The 15,509-nt window shown below is 43.5% G+C and overlaps 1 protein-coding gene across 1 annotated transcript in view; it reads right to left on the bottom strand.

The window, feature by feature from the left end:
- ARL6IP5 (ADP ribosylation factor like GTPase 6 interacting protein 5) overlaps positions 1-15,509 on the bottom strand; it is a 20,067-nt gene extending 4,558 nt beyond the window's left edge. The window contains exon 1 of the mRNA XM_032149479.2: positions 15,210-15,509. Coding sequence (XP_032005370.1) covers positions 15,210-15,385 — 176 coding nt within the window. The 5' untranslated portion in view covers positions 15,386-15,509. The remainder of the gene's footprint in view (positions 1-15,209) is intronic.

The following is a 15,509-nucleotide window of genomic DNA, read 5'->3' as shown; positions in this document are numbered from 1 at the left end:
TCATTGTTTTTCTAATAGCTGGCCTGAATCGCTCTCTTACATAACCTGCCTGCCCCATGGAGGCATTTGAGTTTATGACTCCTCACATAGAGAGTTCATTATAAGTGTTTTAAAATGCCCAAAGTATCATTAGGAGATGAGTTACCAATGCAGATTTTCAAGCACACAGTTCCAGATTCATTCTTATATAAGCCAAATGTTTAGTATGTGATAGCAATTACACTACTATTGATAATGGAGGAAACATATTATGTAGAAGAAATTTATGCCAGGCATGGTGGCACACACCTGTAATCCTAGCACTTTGGGAGGCCTAGGTGGGTGGATCACCTGAGGTCAAGAGTTCAAGGCCAGCCTGGCCAACATGGTGGAACCTCATCTCTACTAAAAATACAAAAATTAGCTGGGTGTGGTGGTACATGCCTGTAATCCCAGCTACTTGGGAGGCTGAGGCAGGAGAATTGCTTGAACTCAGAAGGTGGAGGTTGCAGTGAGCTGAGACCACGCCATTGCATTCCAGCCTGGGCAACAAGAGCAAAACTCTGTCTCAAAATAATAATGATAATAGTAAGAAATTTAGACAAAGTTTTGGGCATTATAGTCGCCCACCCCAATCCACTGTGTATACAAAACCCTTAACAAGACGTCTGTGGTGGGCTGGTACAATGAGTTACTTAACTTTTTACCCTAGAGGCTAATGAGGATTTTACTGGGGAAGGACACAGACGGTAGTGTGTTTTCCTCATGCCCTGAATAGTAACATTGCTGATTTGAAATGAGGGATGGGGGAAGACAGGATAAGGGAGGGTGATGCCAAGAGCTTACTTTCTCTGAAATGGAAGAGATGAAGAACTCATGCTCATATTGGGATTGATATTCAGGATAAACACAATTCTTTTTCAAAAATCCCTTTAAATTTTAGCTCTGTTTCTGCCTACTGAAACATAAAAGGAATTTTGAACATTTTAAAATTAAGAGTGAAAGCTTTTCACACCTGAATGGGTGAAATTAAGGGATAAAATCAATGTCAAACTGCTTTGAAAAAGCTAAAAATTTCTATTAAGATGCACAAAATTAAACAGTGGTAAGAGTAGTTGCACATAATTTTCTTTTTTTTTTTTTTGAGATGGAGTCTCACTCATTGCCCAGGCTGGAGTACAATGGCGCGATCTCAGCTCACTGCAACGTCTGCCTCCCGGGTTCAAGCAATTCTCCTGCCTCAGCCTCCCTAGTAGCTGGGATTACAGGCACCCGCCAACACGCCCAGCTAATTTTTGTATTTTTAGTAAAGATGGGGTTTCACCATGTTGGCCAGGCTGGTCTTGAACTCCTGACCTCATGTGATCCACGCCCCCCACCTCAGCCTCCCAAAGTGCTGAGATTACAGGCATGAGCCACTGCACCCAGCCAGTTGTACATAATTTAAAACTAAACTCTACAATAATAAGTTGCTTATTTCATTCAAAATCCTCGCAAATACTTGTATCCTTCAAGCCAATAAATCCCCTCCTCAGAATATAGTCTAAGGAATTAAACAAAAATGCAAAGATTGAGTTGTAACAGTATTGATATTAGTGGTATTTATGATTTAAAACTTTCAGAAACGACCTATATGGCCAACAATTTACTGTGGTATTGTATACACAGCTATTTTTAAAACATTGAAGTGCATTTAATAATATGGGAAGACATTATATATTGAGTGGGTAAAAGCAACTGTAATACATAATGCATTGTCTTTTAGGTAGATTTATCATGTAAGTTAGATAGCTCAGAAGTAGAAATTTCTAAGCTGAGTACAGTGTCTCAAGCCTGTAATCCCAGCACTTTGGGGAGCCGAGGTGGGTGGATCTTTTGAAGTCAGGAGTTTGAGACCAGCCTGGCCAACGTGGTGAAACCCCACCTCTACTAAAAATACAAAAATTAGCTGGGCCTGGGCTGGTCATGGTGGTTCATGCCTGTAATCCCAGCACTTTGGGAGGCTAAGGCGGGCAGATCACCTGAGGTCAGGAGTTCAAGACCAGCCTGGCCAACATGGTAAAACCCTATCTTTACTAAAAATACAAAAAATTAGTTGGGCTTGGTGGCAGGAGCCTGTAATCTCGGCTACTTGGAGGCTGAGGCAGGAGAATTGCTTGAACCTGGGAGGCGGAGGCTGCAGTGAGCCGAGATGGTGCCATTGCACTCCAGCCTGGGCAACGAGAGCAAAACTATGTCTCAAAAAAAAAAAAAAAAATTAGCCAGGCATGGTGGCAGGCACCTGTAGTCCCAGTTACTTGGTAGGCTGAGGCAGGAGAATCACCTGAAGGCAGAGGAGGCAGAGGGTGCAGTGAGCCGAGATTGCGCCACTGCACTCCAGCCTGGGTGACAGAGTGAGACTCTGTTTCCAAAAAGAAATAGAAATTTCTATAATTAGTATATTATTTCATAATCAGAAATAAAATGAATATATAAAAAAAGGAAATACAAAAATATAAAAGCAGCTGCTCTCCAACCCACAACCCCCACTTGGCACAGACCAACCACAAAAGTCCATCTCTACTTGTCCCATCTCACCAACAGCATTAATGGAATTTCAATTCATGAACCACAGCGAAGCTGTTCCTTCTCCAATCCAAACCCTGGTTTTCTGCTCATCCTCCAGATCCTCTTGTGCCAGTCTAGAGCACCCCAGTCCCCCAACCTTCCCCAATACCCAGCACACGTGCCATTCTCTCTGCCCTCTTCCCCTCCCTCTTGGTTCTGTGTTACCTGGGTCTACTTGGCCTCTCTGCACTTTTCTTTCTGTTTTATTTTATCTGGATTATGCCCTGTCTTCTGAGACAACCCCAGAATTGGTCTGGGAAAGACAAAAATTTCCTTATACGCCTGAGGAAGGAAAGAATCTGATGAGTCAAAACCACAATCCCCTTCAGCAAGTTGTAGAGAGTGGAGAGTGAATGAAGAGGCCTTGAAACTCTTATAGACTAATATTATCTAATTCCCAGCACCACAAAAGATTCTAGGCCAGTGTGGTAGCTCATGTCTGTAATCCCAGCACTCCGGGAAGCTGAGGTGGTGGATAGATTGCTTGAGCCCAGGAGTTTGAGATCATCCTAGGCAACATGGCAAAACCCCATCTCTCCAAAAACAAAAAAAAACAAAAAAAAAACACCCCACAAAAATCAGCCAGGTGTGGCACACACCTATAGTCCCCACTACTTGGGAAGCTGAGGTAGGAGGATCACCTGAGCTCAGGAGGTCAAGGCTGCAGTGAGCTGTAATGGTGCCACTACACTCTAGCCTGGGTAACAGAGTGAGATCCCGTCTCAATTAAAAAATAAAAAGATACTTAGAGAAATTGAAAAATTATACCAAAGACTACAGTATAGTAGGATAAGGGGAGTTTATTTCCATTTGCTTATTTTTATTTTCATATTTTTTTCAATGGCCACGTATTCCTTGATGAATAAAAAAACTGGTATTTAAAAATGGACAAATGAAATTGGGGAAAGGCTCCTGAATGTAAAAAACCCTTTTACAAAGCCTTGACTTTGACCTATAACCTACCCAAATGTTTCTTCTGAACCGTAAAGAAAAGCAAAGATCGCCCGGTGCAGTAGCTCACACCTGTAATCCCAGCACTTTGGGAGGCTGAGGCAGGCGGATCACAAGGTCAGGAGATCAAGACCATCCTGGTCAACATGGTGAAACCCCGTCTCTACTAAAAATACAAAAATTAGCCTGGCTTGGTGGCATGTGCCTGTAATCCCAGCTACTTGGGAGGTTGAGGCAGGAGAATTGCTTGAACCCGGGAGGTGGAGGCTGCAGTGAGCCAAGACTGTGCCACTGCACTCCAGCCTGGGTGACAGAGCAAGATTCCGTCTCAAAAAAAAAAAAAAAAAAAAAAAAAAAAAGCAAAGCAAAACAAAGATCAAATCAACACAAAGAACTCAAATGGAGGATTGAAATTTAAGGAAATTCCTTTGCATACCCTGCAAGTAGGAGTGGGTTGGCTGGCAGCAAAGCATCAAAGGGCTCCTACTCAGTTCATTCTGGAATACTTATTAAAATAGTAATTCAGAAGTGAAGCATATAACAAAATTCATGTCAAGCTTTTTTTATTTTCCTCTAGACAAGTAAAATAGATATTTAGGTTGAGTGCCTAAAGTCCAGGACAAAGAACAATGAAAAATCCAGGCCTAACTCAAGCAATTCCAAATTTGCTTTCACCTGTTCTGGTTGCTCATGTTCAAGGGAAAAGAACAGAGCTTGAAGTTCTATAGAACTGGTTTTAGTTCATAACCTGCCCAACAACAGTCTATAATTAGAAAGTAAGCAAGTTTCCAAGCTAGAAAGAAACTAACGAAGTTACTCTGAGCAGAAATGATTTTCTTCTGTATCTGATAAAATGTATACCACTCCAATGCCCTGGCACTTACCTGTACTTGGAACAAAAGACACACAGACAGACACAGACACACATACACACACACACACCCTCTAGAGATTAACAGAAATTCTCAGAAATTTGGGAACCAGTTCTTGCCTGAGATGCTTTTTAGTCAACAGTTGGGCTGTTTATCACACCAATCACGACAAACCCCAAAGACTTTTAGGACAAAACTTTCCCTAAACATGCCACCCATTTTTCATGTAGACAGCTGCCTCTGGGGTCTGCTGGGTGGAGTTTCACTTCCTGATAGTCCTTGAGTAAGAAAGAGGGCTGGGTGCGGTGGATCATAACTGTAATCCCAGAACTTTGGGAGGCTGAGGTGAGTGGATCAGCTGAGGCTAGGAGTTTGAGACCAGCCTGGCCAACATGGTGAAACCCCATCTCTACTAAAAACATAAAAATTAGCTGGGTGTGGCGGCGCATGCCTGTAATCCCAGCTGTTCAGGAGGCTGAGACATGAGAATCACTTGAACCTGGGAGGTGAAGGATGAAGTGAGCTGAGATTGTGCCACTCCAGCGTGGGCGACAGAGCCAGACACTGTCTAAAAAAAAAAAAAAAAAAGAAGAACAAGGGATGGCGAGAGAGAAGGGAGAAACAGCAGGACCTAGTTTTGCAACTCTGCAACTCAGAAACCATTATGTTTTTCTATTGTGAAATTAAAAATATATTAATACATATGTTTATATATATTTTAATTATATATTTAAAATATGAACATGTATTACCCCATTCCAATAAATAATTAATAAATCTTTCCCTATGATAGTTACACATTCTAGGGCAGTCATTTATGGTTATAAAAAGGTTTAAAATCCCATCACAGAAATCTTGTAGCAGTCTTCAAAGATGAATCAGTCTAGTCCAATTATACAGATAACTAAACTGAGGCCCGAGAAGAACCGTATCCAAAGGGATCCAGGGGAGAAACAAGAAAACAAGGGTGCCAGTTGTGGCAGCAACTCACAGTAGAATCCATTCTGTCATGTGAACCGGCTTTAGGGATTTCCCCCACACTCTCGGTAACCTACTATAACCAAGGATCATCCTGGAAAATCCCTCTATAGTCTCATTTCTCTCTGAAACAAGGTGGCTATTAGTGGGTGTGGATACAGGTCCTAAACTTGCCAACATGATTCAGTAGCTATTTCTATAGTTTTACCACAAGTTACTGAAAAGGGGAAAAAAAAATCTCACAAAATTTTAGAGCTAGGAAGGATCTTGCTAACCCACCTCATTTTACACGTAAGCAAGCTAAGGAATATACAAGTTAATAAATTTGTCCAAGGCCACCAATTGCAAAGTTGGCAATAAAAGTTTGCCATAACAGAAATCCTTGGATCAACTCAAGGCCACATTTGGTGACTCCTGTCAGGTTGCAAGATGAACCACTAAAGAGGCAGCAAAATATTTCCTAAGGAGTACAGGCAGCTTTGCACTGAGTTCCAATTTTCTAACCGAAAAAGCTATTTTTGAAGTGTGGTTCCTGAGGAAGGCTGACTCACCGAAAAAGTGGGGAACAATATACTCACGGTGGACTTCTCTAAATTGGCGATGTTTCTCTGTGGTCCTTAATCAGCCAGAGGGATCACTGCAAATATGAACCCACCCAACCATTTTCTTGCTTCTCATTGTTCTTAAACTAAAAACAGAATTCTTTAAACATTCTACAAGGCCTCGCAGGGTCTGGCCCCTGCTTGCCTCTGCAGCCAGGGCCACTTTATATAGTTGTGGAGTTGGTGCCTGGCTGAGGGGGTAAGTGGGGCCTGGAATCCAGGTTATATACACTCCACGAGCGAAGGCCAAAATTTGGCTTAGGCTGTATCTGCTAAGAGAGGAAGAAGTGCCTTAGTAATTAGCATGAGGGAACTCTCGGGGCTAGCAGCTGGCCTACCTGCCAGCTTTGTCACACCATCTCCTGATTGCACTCCCATCCACTCAGGGTTTCTATCTACCCCAGAACTCACCTTGCCTTTTGGCCATCTCAGGGTGAGGTGAATCAGGCAGAGAGGATAGTTTGTGCACAGGCCTCACTCCACCCTCCTTCAAGTCTCAGCTCAGCCAGCCTTCCCTCAGTCTCTCTGACCAGAGCACAGCTCCATATGCCTTTTCTTTTCTTTTTTCAAGAAAGGTTCTTCCTCTGTCACTCAAGCTGGAGTGTGATGGCATGGTCATAGCTCACTGCAGCCTCTATCTCCCACCCTCAAGTGACCTTCCCCAGCCTTCTGAGTAGCTGAAAATACAGGTGAGTGCCAGCTTGCCTGGCTAATTTTTAATTTTCTTTTTTCTTTTTTTTTTTTTTGAGACTGAATCTTGCTCTATCACCAGGCTGGAGTGCAGTGACACGATCTCGGCTCACTGACTCCCTGGTTCAAACGATTCTCCTGCCTCAGCCTCTCGAGTAGCTGGTATTAAAGCACACACCACCACACCCAGCTAATTTTTGTATTTTTAGTAGAGACGATGTTTCACCATGTTGGCCAGGCTGGTCTGGAACTCCTGACCTCAAGTGACCTACCTGCCTCAGGTTCCCAAAGTGAAGAGCTATTTTTGACTATAGGCATAAATGTGGGCTTTGGACACAAATCAGTCTTGAGTAAATGAGAACAGTGTCTCCTGGGCCTAAGGATCATGGAATAAAGGAGATTGTACAGTAGGAAAAACTGAACAGGAGTCTGTCTCTTTTGTTGCAGAAAGGTCATAGTGAGATTTTCCTAATCAACTGAATTAGGAAGGCCTAGAGGATTTATTGCATTCTTGCCATTTCCTAAATATTTACTGTATCCTGTGTAATTTGGCACAAATTAAACACTGGCATCCAAACCAACCGTTGTCTTTTTAGCAGTTGGCAAGTTAAAAGTGTTCATATACTAAAACATGCCTTAGGAACCTCCAGATTTTATTGTGTTTTTAATAAACAACAGGTTGGACTTGGATTAGAAACCATAAATCTGACGCTTCCCACAGTGACGGAGCTTCAAATAATAGTTGTGTACAAAGCTCTGATTAGACTTCATGAAACCCTTTTTAACTTTTCATTATGGAAAACTTCTAACATATACATAGGTAGAATAATGTATAATGAATCCTCATGTATGCTCATCACTGCTTTCAACAATTAGCAACCCATGGTGTTACTCTTAACAACCAATACTTTTTGGGGAACAGAAGTGGAAAGATATTTGTTTACAAACTATTCTTCTTGAATGATTTTAGAAAGTTAAAAAAAAAAAAAAGTTAGGCTGGGTACGGTGGCTCACACCTGTAATCCCAGCACTTTGGGAGGCTGAGGTAGGAGAATAACTTGAGGCTAGGAGTTCGACACCAGCCTGGCCAATGTGGTGAAACCCTGTCTCTACTTAAAAATACAAAAATTAGCCAGGCATAGTTGTGCGCGCCTGTAATCCCAGCTACTCGGAGGCTGAGGCAGGAGAATCGCTTGAACTTGGGAGGCAGAGGTTGGAGAGAGCCAAGATCCTGCCATGGCATCCAGCTTGGGTGATGCAGTGAGACTCTGTCTTAACAAAACAAAACAAACAAAAGCTACTGAGAACTGTCACATAGCAAATTCTTACAGAGCTGTGGAGAGAAGACAGGGGCTGGACAAATGCTAACGAGCTTGGTAACACAGACTTCCTTCCCACAAGTTTCCTGTCTTTTTACCCCTCACTAACCCCCAATTTCTGCATTCTTTTTGTTCCTCTGAGACAAGGAGAAGCTGCCCCAATGAGATATGAAGCAGATTAGAAGAAGCAGGGCTTTCTGCCTTCCAGGTGTCTCCTTTAGCAAACTGCATAATGAGAAGGAAGGCCAGGAAATCCTGTCATATATCAATGATGAATGCTTGCAAACCTGAAGTTGTCAGCCTGAATTACAGGGCTTGAAGGCATTCTCAGAAACAGGAAGCCACGCTCATTTCAAGACAGAGGATGGTATTAAGGGTTAAGTTTTCTGAAGCTGAGTGATAAGGCTAGAATTCGTTTGTCCAAAAAATAAAAAATTTCCAATATTGATGCTTAATTAGGTATTAAGTGGGTAGGTCAAGAACGGGTCTTGACCTTTTTGAACTGGATTTCCTGTACAGAGCTCTCTGTCCCTAAGCTGATTGAGAGCTTCTCCTCTCTAAGACAGGAGGCCAGGATTCCAAAATACACTCATTTATTTGCACACTTACCTAGAATCATTGTAAATCCTTACCTAGGAAAAGGAAACAGAAACTACCAACCGAAGGCTGAAAGAAGTAGGCAACATTGGAAAAAAAAAAAAAAAAAAAAGCTGGACAGGGAGGGGAGAGAAGTTCAGATAAACAAAGTTACATAAATAGTGTCAAAAGTGTGCCAGGCGTACCTCTCCCCTGTCATCCCAGCACTTTGGGAGGCCAAGGCAGGAGGATTGCTTGAGCCTAGGAGTTTGAAACCAGCCTGGGCAACATGGCAAAAACCCTTCTCTACAAAAAAAAAATACAAAAATTAGCCAGGCTGGTGGCACATGCCTATAGTCCCAGCTACTCAGGATGCTGAGGCAGGAGGATCACCTGAGCCCAGGGAGGTAGAGGCTGTAGTGAGCCATGACTGTGCCACCGTACTCCGGCCTGGGCAACAGAGTGAAACCCTGTCTCTCTCTCTCTCTCTCTGTGTGTGTATATATATATATATATATATATATATATATATATATATATATATGTATGTATATACACACATACACTGTCAGAGGTTATTTAATGAAAAACAATCCTTATTAAAGATTTATATTTATTTATTTTTTACACGGGGTCTCACTCTGTCACCCAGGCTGTAGTGCAGTGGCGTGCATTCTTGGCTCATTGCAACCTCCGCCTCCCATGCTCAAAAGATCCTCCCACCTCAGCCTCCCAAGCTGCTGGGACCACAGATGCATGCCACCATGCCAGGCTAATGTTTTCTGTTTTTGGTAGAGATGGGGTTTCGCCATGTTGCCCAGGCTGGTCTTAAACTCCTGAGCTTAGGCGATCCACCTGCCTCGGCCTGCCAAAGGGCTGGGATCACAGGCATGAGCCACTGCGCCCAGACTAGATAAAGATTTTTAGATTAAAATGTTACTGTGTGTTGACAGACCTCTTAAAGTTCTGTATTCAGAAGAAACACATAAGCCATCAGAGGAAGACAGGTGCCAGCCTCAAGTGCAAATAAATGAGCATGGAAGGGCAGGAGAATTCTGGGAGGATTTGGGAAGGCTGGTGGAGTTGTACTCCTGACTGTATCCTCAGGGCCTAGACAGTGTCTGCCACATGGTGGGTGCTCAGTATTTGTTCAGTGGAATAGAAGGATCTGAGCTGTGGGTTAGGATAAGTAAAATTTAATAAACCTTTCTCCTGTCTACATACTCAATGCCTCCCCTATTTCCAACACCTGAGAGGTTTGGAATTTGGAATAATAATGTACAGGGGAGATCAGGTAAGTCAGGTTGAGAAGGATGTGTTTATGTAGGTGTGTATTTCTGTACACTTGCTATACTTGTATAAAAATTAATTATCATGTGTTCAGTGTGGTCTTGCTGCCTTTCTGTGAAGGCAGGAATCACAGCTGTCCTATTCTTCACTATCTCCTAGCAGTGTCTGAGAAGTTGGTAAGTGCTTCATACTCTGTTAATTGAATGAATGAAGCAACACAAATAAGAGTAAAGTTGTAGAACTGGTGTTGAAGCTGACTAATCTCAAAAACGTTTCCAGTCGCTTTAGTATAAACAGACTGCTACTCATTCTATCTGCAATCATTTTAATACATTCTGATCCAGAGCATCCCAGGGTTGCCTTACCCTTTTTTTCCTCTACCAACTGGAAACTTGGTTCTTCATCTTCACAGCATTTAAAGGTACAAACAATACGAACATTTCATAATACCAGATGCTGGGAGCCACAGGCCTAGAACATATTACAGATCCACCGAGCCACATTCATTTTGAAAAGATTACACTAATGCTCTTTTCAAACTTAGAATTACCAGCCTTCCAGAAACTCCTTACCATCTTGAGTAACTGAAAGCATAAAGTGGCAGCTGTCAATTCCACCCTCCTGAAACATCTCCATAGGCCAAATGATCAGGCCACATGGTGAGGAGTTACTTTAGCTGAGAAAACATGGGCTCATTGCTTCAGCAGCTACATGGTTCTATCTAAAGGGGGAGGCACAAATGTATATACATAAGAATAAATGCAGTTGTCTTGCTGGAGAAGCAGCAGAGGCATTTTTATATGTTGCAAATTCTGTGTGTGGTTGGTGATTCTGAGGCCACACCAGAAAATATGAGTTCTAATGGCAGAAAAGAATTTTTGTTTGTTTGTTTGTTTGTTTTTAGACAGGGTTTCACTGTGTTGCCCAGGCTAGTCTTAAACTCCTGGCCTTGAGCAATCCTCCCATCTCTGCCTCTCGAAGTGTTGGGATTACAGGTGTGAGCCACTATACTATAAAGAACTTTTCAGAATAAGACAGCAACAGTATTGCAAATGTTGTAAGAGTCAGGGATGCAGTTGAATTTGGTTAATCAAGAGCTTTAGAAAATTCGCAATATGGCTTAATGGAAAAAATATTTCACTTCCTGTTATTAGCAGCTTTAGTTCCAATTAGCCTGTGACCTCGAGCTTTGATATTTCAGAAGTTACAGGGTTCAAGAGGATCAGTAGTTCTCCTAGGGGTGTATACCACAGTCACTTAGGAAGTTAGAGAAAAAGCAAAAAACAACAGATGCCTGGACCCTGCCAAGAACTATATATTTTGAATCACGGAAGGTGACACCTGGGCATATAGGTATATTTATTTAAATTTTCTTTTGAGCCAGACCAATCCAGTGCCTCTCAGATTTTAATGTACCTATGAATCACCTGAGACTTTTGTTAAAATGTAGATTCTAACCGAGTAGGTCTGAAATGGGGCCTGAGATGTTTCACTTCTGACAAGCTCTCAGGCAAAAGATGCTGCTGTTCCATGGCTCACACACTGAACAGAGTTCTCCAGCTCAAATCGTTTGGCATTCCATTAAGCCCAAAGAAGTTCTCATCCACAACTGGAACGTATCACACGCTTAGTACTTAAATTGCAAGTGCAATTAGGTGTTGCCTTTGTTTTTCACTTTGAAGATCAAGGTAGAGACTTCTATTGTTGTGTGTGGTGTGAAAAGAATATCTTAATCCCAAAACGTCTCACATCAAGGATGCAGAAGTTAAGCTAAGGCAACTTCAATCTTAGACACTTTTCCTTCTTGATGTAAAGGATCCAAAGGCATTTCTAGCAAAACGCAAGTTTCCTAGCCTGTTATTCATGCTATTCCTTTTAAATAATTCAATCTCCTCTGATCAGAAGTTTAAACACAGATTTATCTCTATCCTAATCCCTCTTAATCTCCATCTTGATATGGGCAGTTTTTTCCAGTGTTTCTGGATCTAGATAGTATTTGCTATGTTCTTCCCCCACCCTTCCTGAAATCTTGAAGAGGAGGCCCTCTCTATTCTCATCTAAGCCGGTTTCCAACATTGGAGAGCTGAGGCTAGAGCCCTCCTACAATGCCCTTGAGGCTCTCCTCACCAGCAGGGGATGGAACCATTGTTGAACACTCTTTTATCCAGGTCACATTTTCACATATGCTCTACCAAGATATTCTGAGAAACTAGAGAGAAGTCTGTGGAGGATCCAGATGAACAGCTTCCAGCACTGCTCTGACCTACCCATCTACTAGCACCACTGAAAGGGGATAGTTCTCTTTAGAATGAGAAGTGTTCTGGAATCAAGGAAGCTCCCTAACTCTGAAGATGTTTGGTTTCTTCCTCGTGATTCATGGGAAGACAGAATAGTAGTTAAGAGCACAAGCCTAAGTTTGTGACTTTGAGTAAATCATTTAACCTCTCTGAGCCTCAGGTTTAATAATAAAAAAATAACAGTTTTTAAAAATTGGGTTCTATGACATAATGCAGGTAAAATACTTTGCAAGGTACCTGACACACAGAGCACTCAATAAATCTCTATTTATAAATAATTATTAAATTATAAAGAAAAGAGAACAATTGCTGGAAAAAACTACTGACTGTGTTTATAGTTGCATAGAAAACAGTTGAAGGTTATATACCAAACTTTTACTGAAGTATGAAGGAAATTTCACATTTTATCCACGTAATTTTCAAATCAACCTTTACTACTAGCCTGTATCTTTTGTAAGTTTTTAAAAATAAGGATAAGTTTTAAAAACTTCACGGCTACTTGTTACTTTTTCACTTCAAAATTTTCATTGACAACCAACAACTCTTATTTGAAAGGAAAATGAGGAGGGCCAACACCCCGAATCTACCTGAGTTAGTGGCCTAAGGCACAATACTGACGGAGCTCTATTTAGTCAAAGGGCTGGCCCCTGGCCTTCACAGTGAAAAATGGATTCTATCAAAGGCAGCAAGGCTGCCTGAGCTTGTACCTGGTGTGGGCAGCATACATGTCTGAAAAAAATAAACTTTTTTTTTTATTATTGGTCTGTGTCAAACTTTGCCCCACATCTAAGTTACCTCAAGAAAATACCTCTATAACTAGATCACCAGATAAGATGCCCTCCTGCTTCTTTGCAAGGAGAAAGAAAAAAAAAAAAAAACTGATGCAAACCTATTTACTACTTATTTTGTTTTAAAGACATTTTCGGCCAGGCACGGTAGCCGCCCCCTGCAATCTCAGTGCTTTGAGAGCCAAGGTGAAAGGATGGCTTGAGCCCAGAAGTCAAGACCAGCCTGGGCAACATAGTGAGGCCCCATCTCTAAAAAAAAAAAAAAAAAAATTAGCCAGCCTTTGTGGCATGCACCTGGGATCCCAGCCACTTGGGAGACTGAAGTAGATGGAATGCCTGAGCCCAGGAGGTTGAGGCTGTAGTGAGCTGTGATCACAGTACTGCACTCCAGCCTGGGCAACCGAACAAGACCTGGTCTCAAAAGTAAATAAATAATAAAAATTTTTTAAAAGACATTTTTGGCCAGGCACAGAGGCTCACACCTGTAATCCCAGCACTTTGGGAGGCTGAGGCGGGCAGATCACTTGAGGTCAGGAGTTTGAGATCAACCTGGCCAACATGGTGAGAAACCCTGTCTCTACTAAAAATACAAAAATTAGCCGGGCGTGGTGGTGCATGCGTGTAATCCCAGCTACTCTGGAGGCTGAGGTACAAGAATTGCTTAAATCCGGGAGGCAAAGGTTGTAGTGAGACAAGATCACGCCACTGCACTCCGGCCTGGGCGACAGAACGAGGCTCAGTCTCAAAAAAAAACAAAGAAATTTTTTAGTGTTCCAGGAAAGCAGCCCGAAGCACAGAGCTGAGGGAAGGTTCAGAAGGCAGCTGCCTCAGGCCTTGTGCCTGCCCCGCCCTGCCCTGACTAATTTGTACCTTGGCTGCCACACTAGTTCCGAGTCCACTCAGAGCCTGTGCCCTCTATGCACCAAGCCATTCCCAGAGCGCAATTCCTTAAGAATTCCTTAAGCAATGCAGAAGAAGGATCTGTGCAATTGTCTATAGAGTCCCACATGTGGGCTACCACCTCTGCATGGGGTGACTGCTGTGAACCTGACTTCAGAAACTGTGAAGTCTCCCCCTCTCCTCTGTGCTGTGTGTTTGCTCCTTTAGCTACTCAACAACTGCCAGGAGCCCCTGGGCCAGAATTCAAGTCTGATTCATCTTGGTGTGCTTGGAGCTTGGCATGGGGCCAGGCACAGAGAGGTGGCTCAATGTATAAGCCAACTAACTGCGAGCCAACTGAAGAAGCCACCCTGTTCACCCTTTCCCACACCCTTCAAGTGCAAATTTCTCCCTTTTCTCCCAAGCCAGCTTGCTCCTTCTTCCCTCTACGTCTGCCCTGAAATAGAAACGTCAGACATTTAAGGGCAAGTGAGTCCTTTATAAAGTCTGAGGGTGGCTTTTTCTTTAAAGATGTGTAGGAGATAATCATCAAGATTGAGAATATCACCACCCATCCTGCATAAGCGAGAGAAGCATTTCTTAAAGGGTGAACTAGAAGGAAAGGTGGTTTCTAGGAAAGCAGGTGTACATGCAGTCTCAACACAGGATACTTTGTAAGTATCAGGTATTGAAAAGGCCTTCTGATGCATTGAAACCCCAGGGTAGGAAGCGAAGACAGAGAAAATGACCACGCCTGGCCACTGCTGGAAGAAAATGCCAGAAGGCCATCTTCTCAGAGTCATGGCAGCCTTTACCCCACAACGGGAGATGCGCCACCAGGAGACACCCCCCCTTTTGATCCCAAGCTCAGCTTTACTGTACAGTGTGGCAGGCATTAGGCAGAGAAAGCAGGCAGCAAAGTGCGTCGCCACTTGGTTGCCCTTTTTACACTAGCCCGGGTCCACACTCTGCCGCCCTAGCCAGCTCCAGGGTAGGGTTACACCACTTTCCTTTTTCTTCTTATTTTTAAAAGACAAGGGCGCTACAAATATCTTTCCAGCAAGAACCCGATCCTGGCACAGGGGCGGGGGGAGGGGAGTGGGGGAACTCTCATTTTTCTTCCCTGCGGCTGGCAAATTTTCCCCGTCCTCTTTCCCCTAGGGCCCCCCCTCAAGTCTCGGCCCTTGGTGCAGAAAATGGGACCCCAGGTTACTGCGGCCTCGCCCTGCGAACAAGTTTCCGCTGGCTTGGCCGCTTGCAGAATTGCCAGGGCAGGCGCTGAGCGTGGTCAGAGAGCGTCTCTACATTCCGGGATCTTGCAACCCGAGGCCCCTCCGTACTCGCCCCGGATCGGTGTCCCGGGTAGGGGGACCCCACTTACCCCACAATGGAAATCATCATGGCAGCCACCACCAGGTAGTTGGTCTGGTAATAGAGCAGGTTGCTCACCACGCGGTTGTTCCATTTGGAAATGTCCCTGAAGTCCGGCCGGGCAAAGCGATCGGAACCCGGGAAGAAATCGTCCCAGGCGCGGAGTGGGGCGATATTAACGTCCATGTTCTCAGCTTCGCGTTCTTCGCCTCCGGAATCTGACGGCGGCGGCGGCGGCAACCGATCAGCTGAGCTGAGTTGAGGAGTGGACAGCGGCTCCGTCTCGGTCGGCTTTGCGGTTGGCAGACAG

Source organism: Hylobates moloch, unplaced genomic scaffold (genome assembly GCF_009828535.3).
Source record: "Hylobates moloch isolate HMO894 unplaced genomic scaffold, HMol_V3 SCAFFOLD_4, whole genome shotgun sequence".
Lineage (NCBI taxonomy): Eukaryota > Metazoa > Chordata > Mammalia > Primates > Hylobatidae > Hylobates > Hylobates moloch.
Note: the sequence above shows the minus strand (reverse complement) of the source record. Positions and strands in the feature narration are given on the sequence as shown.